Below are 18,637 nucleotides of genomic sequence, written 5' to 3' on the forward strand. Positions count from 1 at the left end.
GTTCACACTACACGAAGGGCAGAGCTGGACTCCAGAGCTCTTGCTCTTGTGAGACCCTGACTAGCAGAACAGGTTCAGGGCTCTGAGCCCCTGGGTTCAAATCTTGGTTTTGCCCCCTTATTAGCTGTGGAACTTTGCACAAGTGATTTAACCTCTCAGTGCCTCCGTTTCATTGTCTGTAAAATGGCAATAAAAAACAATGCCTCCTTCACAGGGTCACAAGAAGGATAAAGGAGATGAAAAACACATGGAGTGTTTAGAATGGAGCCTGTCCTATAGTGAGTGCCCCATAAATCTGAAAGACTTTGCTGCTGTGCTTTCCATGTTGCTATCATGCAACTCAGCCTGAGACAGCAGCCCTTCTCATGGGCTCATCCTCCCCGGGAGTCTCCGAGAGCGGGATCTGAATGAGCACCCTCCACCTGTTTTGGTGTTCACCGGCGCACACTTACACAAAGCGTACTTTACATTAAAAACCAAAACCAAACCAAACCAAAAGTCCCTCTGAACAACCAAACAGTTTGGATGCCTTTCCCACCAAACATCTGAATACCAAGCAACGCCAGCCAAGCGCACATGTCCAAAGGGTCCAGGCATGTCTTACGAAACTGTCCTGAGTTTTCCGGCCAGGCAATGCCACAGACCCCCAGCCAGGCTACACCACGGGCTCAGGGCTCCTCAGAGGACTCCTGTCACCGTTCTCCTCTGCCCTTGGCCTCGGGCAAGATGCCCCGGGTTAGGCGGGCATCCTGGAGACCTCCACCACCCCTGGCTGCCTCTCGGTGCCCATATCATCAGAGTTGGCGTTCAGAAGGGCTTTGAAGGAGTTTACAGTGATCTCCCCTGAGCCTCTGCTATTTGATTTTTTTTCTTTTAATCTCTGATAGTCAGAAAGCAATTTATCTCAGAGTTTATCAGGGCCCCTTATTTTTTGATGCCTTTGAAGACTGTCAGAAGGACACAGATGGTGGTAAAGGGTACTGGGTGGGGGTTGTTGGGGGAACTCTTAGGACTCATTTACTTCTTTTTCAAAACCTCAGTTCCATACCAGAGATGAAAACTCAGACTGACACAGCAAACTTAAAAAGAGTGGTGGTTAAAAGAGCTCCCAGCAGAGATGGAGAGTCTGAGAGACCCATGCCTTAATGACGGTAGGAGAGCGCAGCTTTTGGAGTCTGTTTGCTCTGACAGAAATGGCCTTGAAAGAAAGGAGACGCCGCAGGAAGCTGCAGTATGGCCTGGGGTGCAAGGTCAGCTCCAACCCTGAGGCTCACAGCCCGGCTCTCTGCTCCAGGCAAACTTCATCTGGTCTATGCCTTAGCGGCAGGTGCTTTAAAAAATAAAGGTGGGGGTTTCTACTCAACCATTTCTCAGGAATGAAGACCACAGTTATGGCATGTGCTGTCCTCCACGGACTCATTCATTCATTCCTCAGCTGCTATAGCGCCCCTGTTATGTGTCAGGCGCTGCACTGAGGAACAGGTGTGAGATTCTCAGGGGCTCGAATGCTCATCAAGAAAGAGATGTGCCAACACGTGGAACGCAACAATCCGTGAGGATGTCTGCAGAAAGTGCAGCAAAGTACAGGAAAAGTGATGTCGAAATTGCAACTGATTTCAACAAGTTAGAAGAGAGCCAGAAATGTGCTCGATTTAGGATTTCAACTCAAGGATTTTCCTTTCCACTGGAAATAGTTCTGTTTTGCCATGTGATGCCCTTTCAATTTAGAATCTCAGTTTCTGCTGAAATGAAGCTATTCCATGCACAACATGCTCTGGTAGCCTGAGGTCTCCTGGACAGTGGATAAAACACCTAAATGGAGCAACACAGAAGCAAACGTGTTTCGTGATCAAGTAAGAAAAGATCATTTTCTTAAAGCTTGTGGGAAGGGAAAACATTATGTACAATCATTTTAATTAAACAACATTTCCTCTACTTTAAAAGTACACATACTGACTGTGTGTACCCATTTATTTCCAGAAAGAGATTGAAAGTAGCTTCCTCTCGCTTCTCAGTGCTTTGTTGGCAACATATTATTTTAGCTTATCTCCAGAAAGTACATGTAAGATTTCTTTTAAATATGTGTGCCTTTATAGCCAAAGAAAGACTATGCGTTTCTCAGTGACAAAGGTTAAGTATTCTAAACATTTGCTGGGAGACCATCAGACTCAATAGATGCACCACCACCAATCACTATTACTATTCCTCTTCTTCCTCCTCCTCCTCCTCCTCCTCCTAAAAAGGAGGATTAGAAGGATGAATTACTCTGGACAGGCCCCTCCCTATACGCCTGGACTAGGCTGTGTCCCTTACAAACATGATCTCGCTAAATTCCCATGGAAGTGGGTCCTGTTGGCTTCATTTCCAGGGGATTTGTTAGGTTATGGAGCCACACCACTGCTAAGTCCCAGAGTCAGAATGTACCATCAAATGCACCAGCTCCCAAGCTCGGGCTGTAACTGCTACAAGACCTTTAGCATCAGGTTATCTTTGAGGTTTTCTGAGAAGCAAGCGGTCAGAAATAAAGGGAATAAACAGGCATATCATAAACATCCACCAGATGCTCCACTTCCTGCTGCCTCACACTTTTGTGTAGCGAAAAGAAAGAGAGATCAGACTGTTACTGTGGCTATGTAGAAAGGGAAGACATAAGAAACTCCATTTTGACCTGTACCCTGAACAATTGCTTTGCCCTGAGATGCTGTTAATCTATAACTTTGCCCCAACCTTGAGCTCCCAGGAACATGTGTTGTATGGAATCAAGGTTTAAGGGATCTAGGGCTGTGCAGGATGTGCCTTGTTAACAAAATGTTTACAGGCAGTATGCTTGGTGACAGTCATCGCTGTTCTCCAGTCTCGATAAACCAGGGGCACAATGCACTGCGGAGAGCCGCAGGGACCTCTGTCCTGGAAAGCCGGGTATTGTCCACGGTTTCTCCCCATGTGATAGTCTGAAATATGGCCTCATGGGATGAGAAAGACCCAACTGTCCCCTAGCCCAACGCCTGTGAAGGGTCTGTGCTGAGGAGGATTAATAAAAGAGGAAGGCTTCTTGCAGTTGAGATCGAGGAAGGCCACTTTCTCCTGCCTGCCCCTGGGAACTGAATGTCTCGGTATAAAACCCAATTGTACATCTGTTCAATTCTGAGATAGGAGAAAAGCTGCCCTGTAGAGGGAGGCAAGACATGTTGGCAGCAATGCTGCTCTGTTACTCTTTACTCCACTGAGATGTTTGGGCGGAGAAAAGCATAAATCTGGCCTACGTGCGCATCCAGGCATAGTACCTTCCCTTGGACTTATTTGTGACATAGACTCCTTTGCTCACATATTTTCTTGCTGACCTTCTCCCCACTATCACCCTGCTCTCCTGCCGCATTCCTCTTGCTGAGATAGTGAAAATAGTAATTAATAAATACTGAGGCAACTCAGACACCGGTGCCAGTGCAGGTCCTCTGCATGCTGAGCGCCAGTCCCCTGGGCCCACTTTTCTTTCTCTATACTTTGTCTCTGTGTCTTATTTCTTTCTCAGCTCTCATTCCACCTGACGAGAAATACCTACAGGTGTGGAGGGGCTGGCCCCCTTCACTTTTTGTGTCAGGAGTAACTTTAAATAACAGATTATCAGATTATGGTGGAGGTAAGAGCTCAGGAATCTCATTCATAACAATTATCACCATGTGACTCTGACTTAGGAGGTCATGAATTATGTGATTTAGGCCACTAAATATCTATTTAAGGAGACCCACAGGGGTCACCCATCTGACAGCACCACCCAGCACATTCATGCACACACTAACAGATAAACACTGAAACAAATGCCTCCGAAAATAATACTTACACTTGGTAGAGGTGAATAATGCTGACAAGTTCTATTTTATTTTATTCTGTTTCATTTATAATATATCCTAGCTATGAGTCACTAAACTGATTTCATAACCTTCTCATGGATTTTTGTTGTTGTTGTTTTGTTTTGTTTTTAAGAGAGAGAGAGAGAGAGAATGCTGACTTGGGTGTTCTGTACAGTACATATTTTCTAATGCAGTCCTCATAATCCAAAGAGGCAGAGAAAAGTACTTTTTATCTACATTTTTACAGCTTAGAAAACTGAGGGTCGCGGAGGCTAAGGATTTGCCCCAAATCACAGAGACAGATATGGGGTCTGAACTCGGGCATATCAGAACCTAAAGCCTCCTCTCAGCCTACTGAAACCGCGTTTGCTCGAGTGCCCCCTTTATAAAGTTTGCACAGTTCTGTAAACAGTGGGTTTGCTCCAGAAATGTCACTGACTCACTCTCTTGACTAGGTCCCTGTATTTCTTTAATGCCAAGACATCTTTGACTATAAGCTGACATCATCTAGTTAACTAACTGGAAGAAGGAGGTAGTGGGAAGAAACTTCGTTAAATGTACACATTCTTTCCAATCATCAGGTTTATCCTTGGCTAATAAATGGTTGTAAGAGTCACAGAAGCAGGTACTTAGCCAGATCATCCTACAGTCCTGGTGCAACTGGAAAGAACTTGGATATGGGCCCATTTGAGGGGCAGGTCGGGGAGATGGCTACTTTTAATCTCCCTCGTTTTTACTCTTCACGGGCATCTGTGCTGAAAGCAGTAAATGCTGAAACAAATGCAGAAGGCCAGGCAGCCAGAATTACAATACCTGCTTCCATCTCTAGGGTCACAGGTAAGGAAACCAAGCCCCACACTGGTGCAAGGTCTCGTCCCAGGTCCCGTGCATTTCCTGATCAGAACAGCACCATTCTCCTGACCCAGCTAGACCCTGCCATGATCACAGTCCTAAGATCAACCACATGGACATCCATAAGGCACTCTGACATCACAAAGCACAGTCACGCTATCCCACTGGAGCACTGCCACCATCCAGAGAAAGCAGGGAAGTATTTTCCACTCCACTTTCAGGTAAAGGGAAATAAAGACCAAGCAGTCTGGACAGTCCACAGACACAGAGCCAGAGTCCCGTCCTATAATTCCAAATTCCCAGTTTTATCCATTTCATGGCAGCAATGACGGTACAAGTGTCAGAACAGTGACAATGACACAGCTAAATACTGGTGGGTGGTGACGAAAACATGGATAATTCTTCTTAGACACTTCATAATTTTTGAAAACCCTTTTAAGGAAAGGTAAATACTTAACCTACTAGAATTAACCTCCATGCTTTCTTAGGTGATTTCACAAAGAATTGGACTGAATCCCGTGGATTTAAAACACCCTGTAGTTGGGAGGTACTGTCTTGGTGAAATTACCACTAAAAAATGCCATCAACTGATGAAATGCAGTGTATCCATGCAATGGAATATTATTCAGCTATAAAAAGGAAACCATGGATGAATTAAGTGACAGAAATGAGTCACAAAAGACTGTATTGAATATACATATTTTATGATTTCTTTCTTAAAAAAAGAAAGAAATTTCATATGAAAGAAAGAAGAGACAAATCCACAGATATAGAAAGCAGATTAGTGGCTGCCTAGGGCTCAGGGAGGGGAACAAGGGATGGCAGCTGATGGGTAACAGGTTCCTTTATGAGATGATGAAAAAGCTCTGAAATTAGCTGTGGTGATAGTTGCACAACTCCATGAATATACTAAAAAAAAAAAAATTTTGATTTCACACTTTAATGAGCAAATCGTACGCTATGTAAAACATATCTTGATAAAGTAAAGCTGTTACCAAAAAAAACCCACCTTAACTGTCCTTGAAAATACAGAATTCTATTTAAAACACTTGGCGATAGCAACTTTATTATCAGATCAAAAGAGTCTTCATTCAGGGAAAGTAGAATTTTTTTTTCTTTTTTTCTTTTTTTTACTGCATCAGCATTTTCTTGGTACCCTTGGCTTCATTACAAAAATAATTTGCAGGCTCAAAAGACAAATGTTGTCTAAACTAAAAATCCTGGAATCTGTTTTCATAAATCATGCTATCTTACTATGTTGGCAATATGGTCCACCTGCTTCATGGAAAATGTTCACTAATTCAACATCCTGGAGTAAATACAAAAAGCTTCCCCTTGGTTTGTGCTGTTGACTCTGCTGGGAATTTCCTCCTCACTCTCTTTCCTGGCCCAAATCTACTCATAACCTCAGAACCCCTTCCTTGAGACAGCCCTCAGAACCCTTCCTCCCAGGTCCTTTCCAGGCAAATTTTTTTTGGGGGGGAGTACACTCTTGTATTGATGTCACTGTCCCTCTCACGTTGCCATTTTGCCATTACTGTTTACTTGTTTAGCTCCCCCTTCACAAAACCAAGAGCACCCTGCAGGCAGGGATCAGGTCTTACTTGAAAATCTCAATGCCTGACACATAGAGGAGGGGGCCTCCAGCCAGCACTGGCTGGCTTTGGAAGCAGTGGCAACACATTCACCTTTAAAAGCGTCTCAGCTGGAAGAACTGCAAATATCAGTGAGGGAAAAGATTGAAGTTAAATGTACAACTTCTAAGAAAACATGAGAGCTAATGAGAAGCACACCAGCATATCTTTTTTATAAAGTCAACTAAGTCACAACCCCTTATTCAGCACGCTGCTCTTCTCTTGCAGTTAGCTGCATAGAAATTTTATTATAGTAATATAAAGCACAACTGCCACTTAACAGCACAGAAAGAACCAACACAGTCCCTGCCCTCATGGTACATCTGACTCAACCACATTCCTTCAGATGATGGACAAGTGTCCAAGAGACCTACCAAGAACCATGTGGTTGATGTTAATGACCAACTACAACAAAATGGGCAGCCCCGGGCAGTGGTGAGAATGTGGGCTTAAATGCTTTTTTTTTTTTTTTTTTAAAGTAAAAACATTTATTTATCTTCCCTTCCCTTTCTTTTTTTTTTTTTTTTTTTTTAAATTATACTTTAAGTTCTAGGGTACATGTGCACAATGTGCAGGTTTGTTACATATGTATACTTGTGCCATGGTGGTGTGCTGCACCCATTAACTCGCCATTTACATTAGGTATATCTCCTAATGCTATTCCTCCCCCCGTCCCCTCCCCACAATAGGACCCGGTGTGTGATGTTCCCCTTCCAGAGTCCAAGTGATCTCATTGTTCAGTTCCCACCTATGAGTGAGAACATGTGGTGTTTGGTTTTCTGTTCTTGCAATAGTTTGCTGAGAATGATGGTTTCCAGCTGCATCCATGTCCCTACAAAGGACACAAACTCATCCTTTTTTATGGCTGCATAGTATTCCATGGTGTATATGTGCCACATTTTCTTAACCCAGTCTGTCACTGATGGAAACCTGGGTTGATTCCAAGTATTTGCTATTGTGAATAGTGCCACAATAAACATACGTGTGCATGTGTCTTTATAGCAGCATGATTTATAATCCTTTGGGTATATACCCAGTAATAGTATGGCGATTCCTCAAGGATCTAGAATTAACTTCTAGTCTCTGTCCCTTACCAATGGCACAGCCATGAACAAATTACCAAACGACTCTGTAATGCCAGGTCCCTAATCTGCCCAGTGGAGGAAATACTCCAACTCCTAGAAGTAATATGAGAATTAAGACCACACAAGGAGCTGACCCACAGGATAAAGACAGCAGCTGTTCCTTCCCTTTCCCCCAACATGTATTTCCCCAGATGCCATCCTACATGTTCACACTGAAGAGATAAGCCTCTCAGTAGGAAGATTCATAACCACATAAAGTTGAAAAAAGAAACCTCTTTAAATGCTGGTTTACTAAGAAGAATGAAGGCAGATGAGACTGGGGCCAAAGATCTCTGCACACCTTCCTGACACTCCCCCACTGATCATGAGGTCCAGGGATGTGGCCAGGAGGCCGGGCATCAGCAGCTGGGGGAAGAAAATCTCTGGGCTGAACTGTGGGTCCCTCACAACAGGCAGGCAAGATTTGGGTGTGGAAGAATACATACAGTCCCAGGTGGTAAAGCTCACTTACAACTTCCTTTTACTTGTCATTCTTTCAGCCTATGTTTCAAAATCTCTAAATCCAGAGCAGCAAGTTCCAAAAGCAGAAGTAGAATCAATGATGGTAACAGTCCAGGACACACAGTGCTTGCTCCATGCCAGGCACTGTTCTGAGACATTTGCATCTATTCTCTCACTTCATCCTCACCCAAGGATGGGTAAACTGAGGCAAATAGGTCACATAACTTATCCCAAGGTTAAAAACGTGTAAACGGGGGAGCCAGGGTGAAAACTCAGCAGTCTGCTTCCTAGTCTTTATTGCCATATTCAAAGGCTTCTCCCAAGAACTTGTTTTCGTACTGGCTTCACTCCCTCCTGACTTCATATGAGCTTCCAGCAAAATCACTTTAATGAATTCTGCCACCTCACTTTTCCCGGCCATAATATGTACGGCCATAATAGTGTACTGGAAGCAGTATCTACATGACAGCAGTTCCATGAGGAATTACAAACAACGTGCCTTCACATGCTACTCAAAGAGAGAGAGAGAGAAAGAAAAGGAAGGAGAGAGGATGTGTACTGAGAAGTGCCGAGTGACATGCAATAGCGGGTACACAGTCAACTACATGACAAGCACTGTGCCAAGTTCTTTAAAGTACTGTACATATGTGTGTGTATGTGTGTGTGTGTGTGCATATAAGTGTATGTGTGTAGGTGTGTATAAGCACGTGTATAAATACATGTATATACACATCTGTGTATGTGTGTGTATATGCATACATGTGTGGATGTATATAAAATAGATATTTTAAAAATATGTATCTTATACAGAAGGCTATTTCATACAGGACTCAGGAAAGACAAGTGACTTGCCCAAGGCCACAGGGCCTGTGAGAGTGCTGGAGACAGTGTTTGAATCCAGGTGTCCAACCCCAAAGCCCATGCTCTGACCTACTCACCACACCCAAACACCCCGACTTGACCCTTAGTGACAAACTGCTATGATTTTTATGCCAGGAAACCATGGTAGCACATCAAATTTCTGAAGCTTCACTTTTTGCTGTCTGTAGCATAAAAAGGCATTCAATTAAAACAGAACCACACCTGGGGCCAGATGTGCTTCCTTTATAACTTTACGAAGTCTCAAATCACTCTCACGTGTCAGCCTCTTGAGTTAGATTAGAATTTGCAAAAATAAACATTCATTCATTGTGTTACGAGATCCTCCACCAAAGACCTAAAGAAATTTACCTTCGTGAATATTAACAGCATCTTGAATTAACATATCACTTTTTAAAAATAAACGTGCTTCAAAGACATTCTCTCCCAGAGATTAAAATGACACAAAACTGTGACAGTAGTGGTCATCAACATCTACTATGAACCAAATATTGTTCTCATCACTGTACAGCACTATCTAATTCAACCTCTCAACCACATTCAGTAGTAGCTATTACTGCTATCTCTGCTATTAATTATTCCTTAAAATGTCATTTAAGAAATTCTGACTTTACTTCTACTCTATAGATATTTCTTCTGTAGACTTTATCTGATGCTAAAAAAATCTGCACAGGAAACAGTTTGTTCCATCTAATCTCTTTTTTCAACATATTAGAGACTCTTGCTGTTAGAAAGAACCTGGGAAGCCTCTGTCACGCGCACAGCTGTGTAAGGAGAAGGACCTCTCTATGTTTTCAGGGCTGACCTACAGCGGGGACACCTACATATATGCATAAACTTGAGAAAGCAATGAGCACCCAGGGGAGACGGGGCTGCCGCTTGGGCTTGCTACTTACCAGCGCTGTGTGAACTTTAAGATGTGCCTGTAGCTTATATTTATCTGGAGTCGAGTAGTCACAGCCGTCAGTGGGACACTTCAGCAAGATGTTACTGTGTTTCTGAATTACGTGGCGTTTAAGGCAGTTTTTGGTGATGGAAGAATAATGACACTGGGAGCAATAATACAGATGTTCCCGGGTGTGGGTGCGGACATGCATATCAAAATGCACTTGGTACCAAAAAAGTTTGCCTAAAAAAATATTTTCACATGAGAACAAGGAAGTTTTTTTTTGACTGATTTTGAATCTTTTAAATGATTATTATTTTTTATCTACCATATTTATCTCCCTCTTGCACTTGTCCGGGTCGCCCTTCATACTTTTCACCACACTTCTGCCTGAAAATTACTTTTCAAAGGTGGGAGGTTGCAAATATTAAGGGTGCTACTATTTTTTGCATGACGTCAGGGCCAGCAGAGGAGGAAGTCATGTGAGAACCAGTTATGGCGCCAAATACCATGATGCACATGCATAAATCTGCTAATCTCTAAGTTCTACTGGCCCTCCTGGGACAGCAGGTCTGGAGCTGGATTTTCGATATCCTGCACCACCAGCTCCCCAGGAGTTCCAGGAGCCATGCTTTCATTGTGAGTTGCAGGGTGCTATTTGGGACCTCCCTACAGAGAGCTGCAGCCACTTTTGTAACTTTTGTAACCTCTCTTGGCTGATCTAGTAGTTGGGCCACAATTTAAAGCTCAACTTTAAACTTGTCACGTGCCAGAAGAAAGATTCTTCTTAGTTAGAGTTCTGGTAGAGGTCATGGGTAACCCTCAGCACACACACCTGACCAGGTCAGCACGGTCAACTGTGCGACCATCCCGGCCGCCTCCATAAGACTCCAAGCGCTAACTGCCACACAGCGGTCACCGTTCCTATCTACAATGGAGGAGGGTGGCTCACTTAGAAGGTGTTCTTTGCAAACAGATGTGAGCTCAAATCAAATGCGAGGTGACCACAGCGTGATGGGAGTGGACAGGGCCGCGCACCGGCGCTGCCTTTCCTTACCACAGTATTCACACTCCAGGTCTCCATAAACCTTCCGGATCCGCTCGCACAAGCTGGTGTTCATTTGCTTCTTCTGTAAACTGTTCAGGACCTTCATGAAGGCGGTGATGCCTGACCGGTGCTCAGGGGCAGCTTTGCAAGAGTCAGGCTGATGTGCAATGGTGTCCCTACCACCAGCTACTGGAGGGAGGAGGTCTGAGGCCTCGGCTGGGTTTGACCTGAGACAACTGCTGAGGTCTGAGTCACCAGCTGAAAGCACAGCCATGTTCTGCCCTTCCCCTGGGGAGCTCTGGGCGCCCTGGCTCTCCTGGTCTGACCCAGCGCTCTGGGCCTTGGACAACAGTAGTGTGATCACTTCACCTTGTGTCTGGACTGAGCTTGTGTGCTGCGTGTCTGGGGGCTTCTCAGGAGCAGCATGAGCCTCCGTGGAGGAGCTATCATTTTTCAACAAAAAATCATCTGAAACCACCTCTTGAGAATGCAGGTCTGAGGAGGAGACCACAGTGGTTTCCAGCTCACAGGGTGGCAGGGCTGTGCTTTCGGCCTGCGGGCAGGCCAGGTGAACGGCTGGGGCAGGCACTTCCCCAGGGGCCTCCGGCTCCTTCCGGTCCTCCTCCGGCTGAGTGTCCCCAGGACAGGCCTCTTCCTTGAGTGCATTCATGCCCTGGAGGGCAAACTCCTCTTCCACCAGCTGCAGCTGGTCCCCCAGAGCTTCTTGCTGGATGTCCCCACCAGGCTCCAGGAGGCAGAAGCTCTGGTTGATGGAACTGGTGAAGACCAAGGCCTCTTGGGCAGCCCCGTGCACCTCTTTGATGTGGGAGCGCAGCCTGATGGAGCTGACGAACTTCTTGCGGCAGACGGCACAGACGTACACAAAGGGGTGCTTCCTGACATGCAGTTCCAGCGCCTGGTACTTGGTGGCCCCATGGCCACAGAGCTCACAGGCAAAAGGCCACTTGTCTCCGTGGACCAGCATGTGGCGGTCGCGGTCCAGCTCATTCTTAAACTTGCGCTCACAGATGTGGCAGTCATAGAGCAGCTGCCGCTTGCCCTCTCTTGTCATCAGGCAGAGCTCGTCCAAGGCCTCCTTGACCTTCTTGTCCTGCGGGTCATGTGCATCTCGGATGTGCTTGATGAGGTTCTTGACGTCAGAGTACTTCTTCTTGCAGAAGCGGCAGTGTTGCTTGATCTTCTTGTGCACCCGCTCAATGTGCACCTTGAGGTGGCCCTTGCTCAGGCAGGTGAACGAGCAATAGTCGCAGGCGAACTTCTCGCCGGTGTGCTTGCGCAGGTGCACGTTGAGGTTGGCCTTGATGGCACTGGCGTAGCTGCACTGGGGGCACTTGTATGGCTTTTCATTGGTGTGGATCCTCAGGTGGGCCTGCAGCGAGTGCTTGAACTTGAAGACTTTGTTGCAGTATTCACAAGTGAAGATTTTGAGCTGAGTGGGACCTAGCCTAGAAACAGATGACAGCATGGTTACATCTGGAGACCTTGAATGTTCCTCATGAACTCTACATCCTTGTTATGAACCAAACACTAAAGGCTGAAAAGTGAACGAAACTGGACAGACACTGGATGGGTGCATTCATTCAATCAACAAACAGGATCAGAGGGCTCATGTGGGCCATGGTCCTTCAGGAGCTCACAGTCTTGTGGGAGGGAGGACAGGTTGGCAAATGTTTGCATGACAGCGTGGTATGTATTGATAGGAATACACACACGGCAAAAAAGGAAAAAGACCTCTAACCTGGATTAGGGTAGCTGAGAAAACTTGAGGAAGAGATGTCTGTCTGGACTGAGAAAACTTGAGGAAGAGATGTCTGTCTGGACTGGGGCTTCAAGAAAAGGAAAGAGGGAAGCAAAAGAAGGAAGATGGAAGCGGAAGGACAGGTGTGCCGTCTACTGCATGCACAATAATAATCAGCTGTGTTCCAAGCTGACCTAGGTGGTTCTGCGATATTTTAACAGGACTAGTCTTAATGGAATGAATTCAGTCTGTTGCATAAGGCTGGATGCAACCATCTTTTCAATAGCTTGGTAAAGCCAGACTTGCCTATTCATTCAACCAACTGTTGGGGGTGACTCTTTTCCTTTCTGCAAGTTTCCATGTGAGGGCCACCCATTAGTGAAAGACCCCTGGCCTTTCTCCACATCCTTACTTCTTCTCAAGAAAAGAGGACCAATGTGTTAGACTGGTGACTTCAGAGCAGGACCTAAGTCACGAGCTGAGCTCTGCCTATTTCTGGGGAGGATGTGCCTGACTGGGGTAAGCATGGGATACAGCGGGCACTTAGCCAGCTGGGCCTCTGTGAGCCTGGCCACAGCGATCCAGGACTGCGAGTGGGAGAGAAAGTCTGTCGCATTCTGCAGGCAGTAACAGGAGGCTCCTGCTGACTTGTACCACACTGTTCTCCTCCACATCTCTGTCAGTCACAGAGCTGGCGTGTGGCTCTCCATCTTCCTCCTCCTCTATCATGGTTGGTTTAGAACTCAGATGGGGAAAATAGGGTTGCTGTTTATTAACTTTGTATTCCATTTATTCATAAATGGCCACCATTTGTTAACACCTGCCAATGTGTTTCAGATACTGTGTCAGATTTCATGCATGTGGTGAAGAATAAAAGCATGGTCCACCTGCCTCATGAATTCTCTCTCTTTCAGTACAGCAATGTGTGTGCTGAATGAGATGGTAATAATAACAGCTAATAATTACTGAGTATGTGTAGTATGATAAGCTCTATGCTAAGTATTTAATCCCATCTGTATCGTTATACTCGTTTTACAGATGAGAAAACTGAGTCTCTGCCCCATGTTGTACAATTGGTAAGTGGTGAAGCCAGGACTTGAATCTAGGAAGACGCCGACTCTAGAGCCTACACGTGCATGCTCATCCTCTCTACTGCCTGAAATCACTGACACGCAGCGACCCTGCCCCAGAGTGACTGTGCTGCAAAGAAGGCTCCCTGTGTGGGGTTTCCATTGCTGCTGGAATGGCCAAGCCTTGTTTCTGAAACCAGCAAATGGCAATCACCAAAGTACCACAATAGGAACCAGGGACAGGCACTGACAGATGAGTCTAAGGAGGCAAGTGAGGCTTCTTCTCCAGCCGTAACTGCTTTCTCTGGACAATGTGTCCAGGTTATCCAAAAAGGACCTCAAACGTACTAATAATCATGTAGTGCTATTAACAAGATATCATTCAACTGAACCCACTCTCACTGTAAAGTCTATAGTTATAAAACTATCCAAACAACTGTGTCTGATCAACACAGGTGGCCTTGTCTTTAAATTTAAAATATTTAAATGGATTGCAGTCCATAAATACCAGAGGATACAATTCACATGATGTAATTATAATATTTAAATTTGGAAGTTACTAGTATGCCTGCATGCTAAGCCCAAGGCTAATTTAAGGAAAGTAATTTGGATCTTTCTCAAATGACAAAGATATCCAGAAGGTGATACATATTATTGGCACAAAGCATGCCAAAGAAAGAAACCCTGGATTCATAACATTAATTAAATAAATAAATCAAGACTTTGCATATTTTCTCTTCTACTGCAAGATCTAAATGGTCAGGAGAATCTTTTGCTCTGATTTTTTGTATCATTAGGCAAATACCTGGTAAGGCCCTTAATGCCTGGGTTCCCCTCGAGGATAGTGAATCTGATGAGGATGCTACACAGCCTCCATCTGACTCTTAAGTCCGAGTCATTGACTGTGACAGTGAACCGATGCCAGAGCTTCGATGTCCACGCGAGTTCTATGAAGTCACTTTACTCCAAATGCTGCCTCCTCAGAGAGGTACTCTCACCACTGCTTTTACAAAGAAATCCAGCAGAACTTTAAAAGGTCATACTCCTTAATTCAGTTATTCCACTTCTGGGAATTTATCCAAAAGAAAGAATACAAATTTCAGATGATGGTGCTCATGGCTCATTTTCCGCAATGGTTAAGAATGGGAAGCTGTTCGAAGGTACCAACATAGGGAACTAGTTTGTTTGCATGTTTATCTTTCTTCACTTATTCATTCCCTTAAAAAAGTGTTCCAGGTACTCAGGATACAAAAGGGAATGAAAACAAGCACAGGCCTGCTCTCTGGAGCTCACCTTCCAGAAAGTGCCATAGGCTAGCCTACATAATAAATATAAAAGTAAGCAGACAAGGACCATCAGGCTCCCTGGGAGAAGGATAAGGGCCGGACACTCTGAGAGTCCAGTCAGGGTAGACTGACTTGGTCTAGGGACAGGGAAGGCCTCCCTGAGGACAAGACATTTGAGCAGAAAGCTGAAGGACAGGTAAGCATTAACTAAGAAAGAGGGAGGAAAGGCATCCAGGAAGAGGAAGCGGTGCCTGCAAGAAAGACTAAGGAAGTGAAAAGAGGCCCAGATGGCCGGAGCAGACGGCAGGAGCAAGAGTACTGGGGAACCACAGCAGGTGGACAAGGCTCAGAGGTGGCAGGGCTAGTCTTGGAAGCCCCTTATACCCCTAAGAGCAAGGCAAAGCCCAAAAGGGTAACCATCAGATGAGCATTTTTAAAAGATCTCGTTGGCTCCACTGTCAACAGTTGAGCTGATTACACTATATCCTTATGAAATTATGCCTTGTTGCTATAAAGCAAAATGTTTGTCATTAATTTGAGTAACAAACGCATATAAATGTAATGTGATTAAGTTTTTAAAAGTGACAGCCGGGCACAGTGGATCACGCCTGTGATCCCAGCGTTTTGGGAGACCAAGGCGGGTGGCAAACTTGAGGTCAAGAGTTCAAGACCAGCCTGGCCAACACAGTGAAACCCCATCTCTACTGAAAATCAGAAAAAAAAAAAAAATAAAAAAGCTGGCCATGGTGGTGCACACCTGTATTCCCAGCTACTCAGGAGGCTGAGGCAAGAGAATAGCTTGAACCTGGGAGGCAGAGGCTGCAGTGAGCCAAGATTGTGCCACTGCACTCCAGCCTGGGTAACAGAGTGAGACTCTGTCTCCAAAAAAAAAAAAAAAAAAAAAAACTTTTAAAAAGTGAGATACAAAATCGCATATAAAATATAAACTCAATTTTATAAAATGTGCATGCTGAAAAAAAGGCTGCCCTCAGTTTTCTGAACTTCCAAAATTTGTTATACAATAACTCTGTATCATTTATTATGAGAGAAGAATTATATAACCTAAAAGTTTTTAATCTGTATTTTACCAAGTAAAATCCTTATGCAAAAACATCTCTTTCATAGTTATCTTATAATTTGCACAATAAAATATTAATAGAATGCATGACAACAAAAATATAGCCTAGCTCTGTTGATTAAATATTCAGTGTATTTACCCGTAACTAGATTAACATTTAGCTGAACCCCTCCCCAACAGACCTTGAAATATTGTGAAGGTAATTAATTAAGGCTACAAATCAACCTGACTTGAAACACAGAATGATTTTAGAAACTTCATTCTATTACAAATTCACCAAAGGAATGAGTGTTTTTACAACTTCATCAATAAATTCAGTTGTTCACATTTACAAGAATAGAGGACTGAGGCCACAAATTAATGAAGCATCCCACATGATATAATAATATAATTTAATGAGAGCACTACATGTGCCAGGCACTTTGCATATTTTATCTTTTATTCTCACTACTAAACTAAAATTCTATTAGTCTTAAAATTGTGCAACAAATGTGAGATGCAAAGTAACGTGTGTCAAGTTACAATGGAGTATAAGCTTCATGAGGGCAGGGGCTGCATCTGTCTGATTCTAGTGCCCAGCACATAAGAGGTGCTCAATTAACTGAGCTGAACTTATACAGAATAGTCTAGAGCCAACCTAGGTCTATTTCATTCTAAAGCTTACGTTCTACTCAAAAACACCCCATTTCTCTTCTTCCAGAAACAGAGGAAAACCACTGGCAACAAGCATTTTCTTTGTCTTTCCTTCTAGTTGGGAGAAATGTTTTCAGACCTCGGGGGATCAGAGTTTGTTAACTGACCTCAGAAGGTACAGGCTAAAGACAGACAATGTGGGGAGAGTGTAGAGAAACACACTGGTTTGCTATGGGTGGTCAACCGATCCAGTGTATCTGGAAGACAGTTTTTAATGTCAATTAAGCACTAAGCACTCATATCCTTTGCTGTAGCAGTTTCAACTCTAGCAATCGATTCCACAGGAAGTCTTGAAGTATGGAAAGATGTATGCACCAAAACGTTAATCATTGCATTGTCCGTAATAGTAAAAACTGGCCATATAAACTAAAATACATCCACATAACAGCAAACACAGCTTTTTAAACTGTGTACTAAAAATCAAAGACATTCAAGGTATAGTAAGCTTTTTTTTAAAATTTTAAACAGTACTTTTGGTATTTAGTATTTGCAAAAAGCAACAAAATTAAACCAATATATGTTAGCATATTTCAAAAAACTTATAGAAGCACATGAACTAAACTACCACTAGAAAGAGTAACTCTAGGTTACTTTAACGCCACATTATATGGGATATGTGAGCCTTCTGCAACACACTTGTGTTACTTTTGAAAGTGGGAAGGAAATAAAGATTTTTCTAAATTGTAACATGTGAAGCTATAAATATCTAAAACTTTACTAAAGCTATGTTTCAATTTCTTTTTATTAAGGTAAAAAATAGGTGTGCTTTAAATAAAATGCTCTGGCTTAAACCAACTGGTGCTCAGTTCTAAAAGCATGCTACTCTGTAACACACTGGAGGCTCGGTCAGCACACTGAGGGCTGCAATGGAGGGGTAATTCTGCCGCTGAATCAAAGAGTCAGTATCTTTTATAAACAAGTTTATAAGCAGATCCAAATGAACAAGCATGCTGATCCTTCCTGCACTCTCTGGAGTTCACTCACTTCCAACCTCTGGCTAAAGTTACAGAACAAAACACTTTACCTGCTGGACTTCATTGGTTGCTCATAAGGTGTCTGCTGAATGGCGTATTCCTGGTAGCCTCTCCGAGGCACCAGGTCTGCTGAAGTGGTCTCAGAATTTGTAGCTCCTGTTTCAGGGGGCCCGGCCTCCACTGGCACAATCTTGGTAGCACCTGAGATTGATGCAAAAGGCACTGCTTATTGAGAGGCATCGAAAGTGGGCCATGACCCCATCGCAACAGAGGGGATGGTGCTGGGAAGTACATTTCTATACTGTCTGATGCCCACGCAAGATGGTTTTCACTCAGCTCACACATTTAAGTTCTTTGGCGGGGGGTGGGGTGGGGGGGGTGAGAGTGTGTGTGCATGTTTTTGAGAAAGTAAGGACAAGTTTTTCAATAATCTGTCTAAATGTCCTCTTGAGATATATTTTCACTTGATCTACTTATGTTAAAAAGTATACATATATATATACACACACATATACATGTATGTTACTTGCAAGCTTTTATATAGGATCACCCATGTCAAACCACATTAAAGAAAAAGATCCAATTTACCCCTTGTTTCTGGAATTGCAAAGGAATTATTTACACTTTTCACCCTTGCTTAAAGAAATATCAAAATACTACCACTAATTTTTAGAAAAATTCTAGAAACTTTCTCTAGCAACAATTGAAAATCGGAAATTCTCTTCTGGGTTTCTTATTTTCCAGAATAACACTGTTCTGAAGTGAGCAGGGCTGACAAAGTGACTTTCCAGAAAGTTCTTCTAGTCACACAATTTTATATGGTCTGTTCTCTACTGATCACCTTGGTCTGCAGTGATGTATAGAAGGAGAATTTATTCAGAGTTTTCATTTTAAATAATGAGTTACTCTTAGCATTGAAAATAGGCACTTAAAAGGCTATAGCCGTCCTTAAAATCCCAAAATTAATTTTTAAATTTTATTTGACAGCAGTCACCTCAAACACATAGGGAAAAAATTATTATACTTTGAAACACAATTATAAAC

At 43.6% G+C, this 18,637-nt stretch overlaps 1 protein-coding gene across 6 annotated transcripts in view; it reads right to left on the reverse strand.

Moving 5' to 3' along the window:
* Positions 1-18,637, reverse strand: part of ZFAT (zinc finger and AT-hook domain containing) — a 239,854-nt gene that overhangs the window by 118,016 nt on the left and 103,201 nt on the right. For all 6 annotated transcript variants that reach the window (XR_012416955.1, XM_045398740.2, XM_005564124.4 and 3 more), the window contains 3 exons: positions 17,644-17,794; positions 10,743-12,199; positions 9,696-9,928 (listed from right to left, as the gene is read on the reverse strand). Coding sequence is in view for 5 of the 6 variants with exons in the window: in XM_045398740.2 (XP_045254675.1) it covers positions 9,696-9,928; positions 10,743-12,199; positions 17,644-17,794 (1,841 nt within the window). In the remaining variant the exon portion in view is untranslated. The remainder of the gene's footprint in view (positions 1-9,695; positions 9,929-10,742; positions 12,200-17,643; positions 17,795-18,637) is intronic.

This window comes from Macaca fascicularis, chromosome 8 (genome assembly GCF_037993035.2).
Source record: "Macaca fascicularis isolate 582-1 chromosome 8, T2T-MFA8v1.1".
Lineage (NCBI taxonomy): Eukaryota > Metazoa > Chordata > Mammalia > Primates > Cercopithecidae > Macaca > Macaca fascicularis.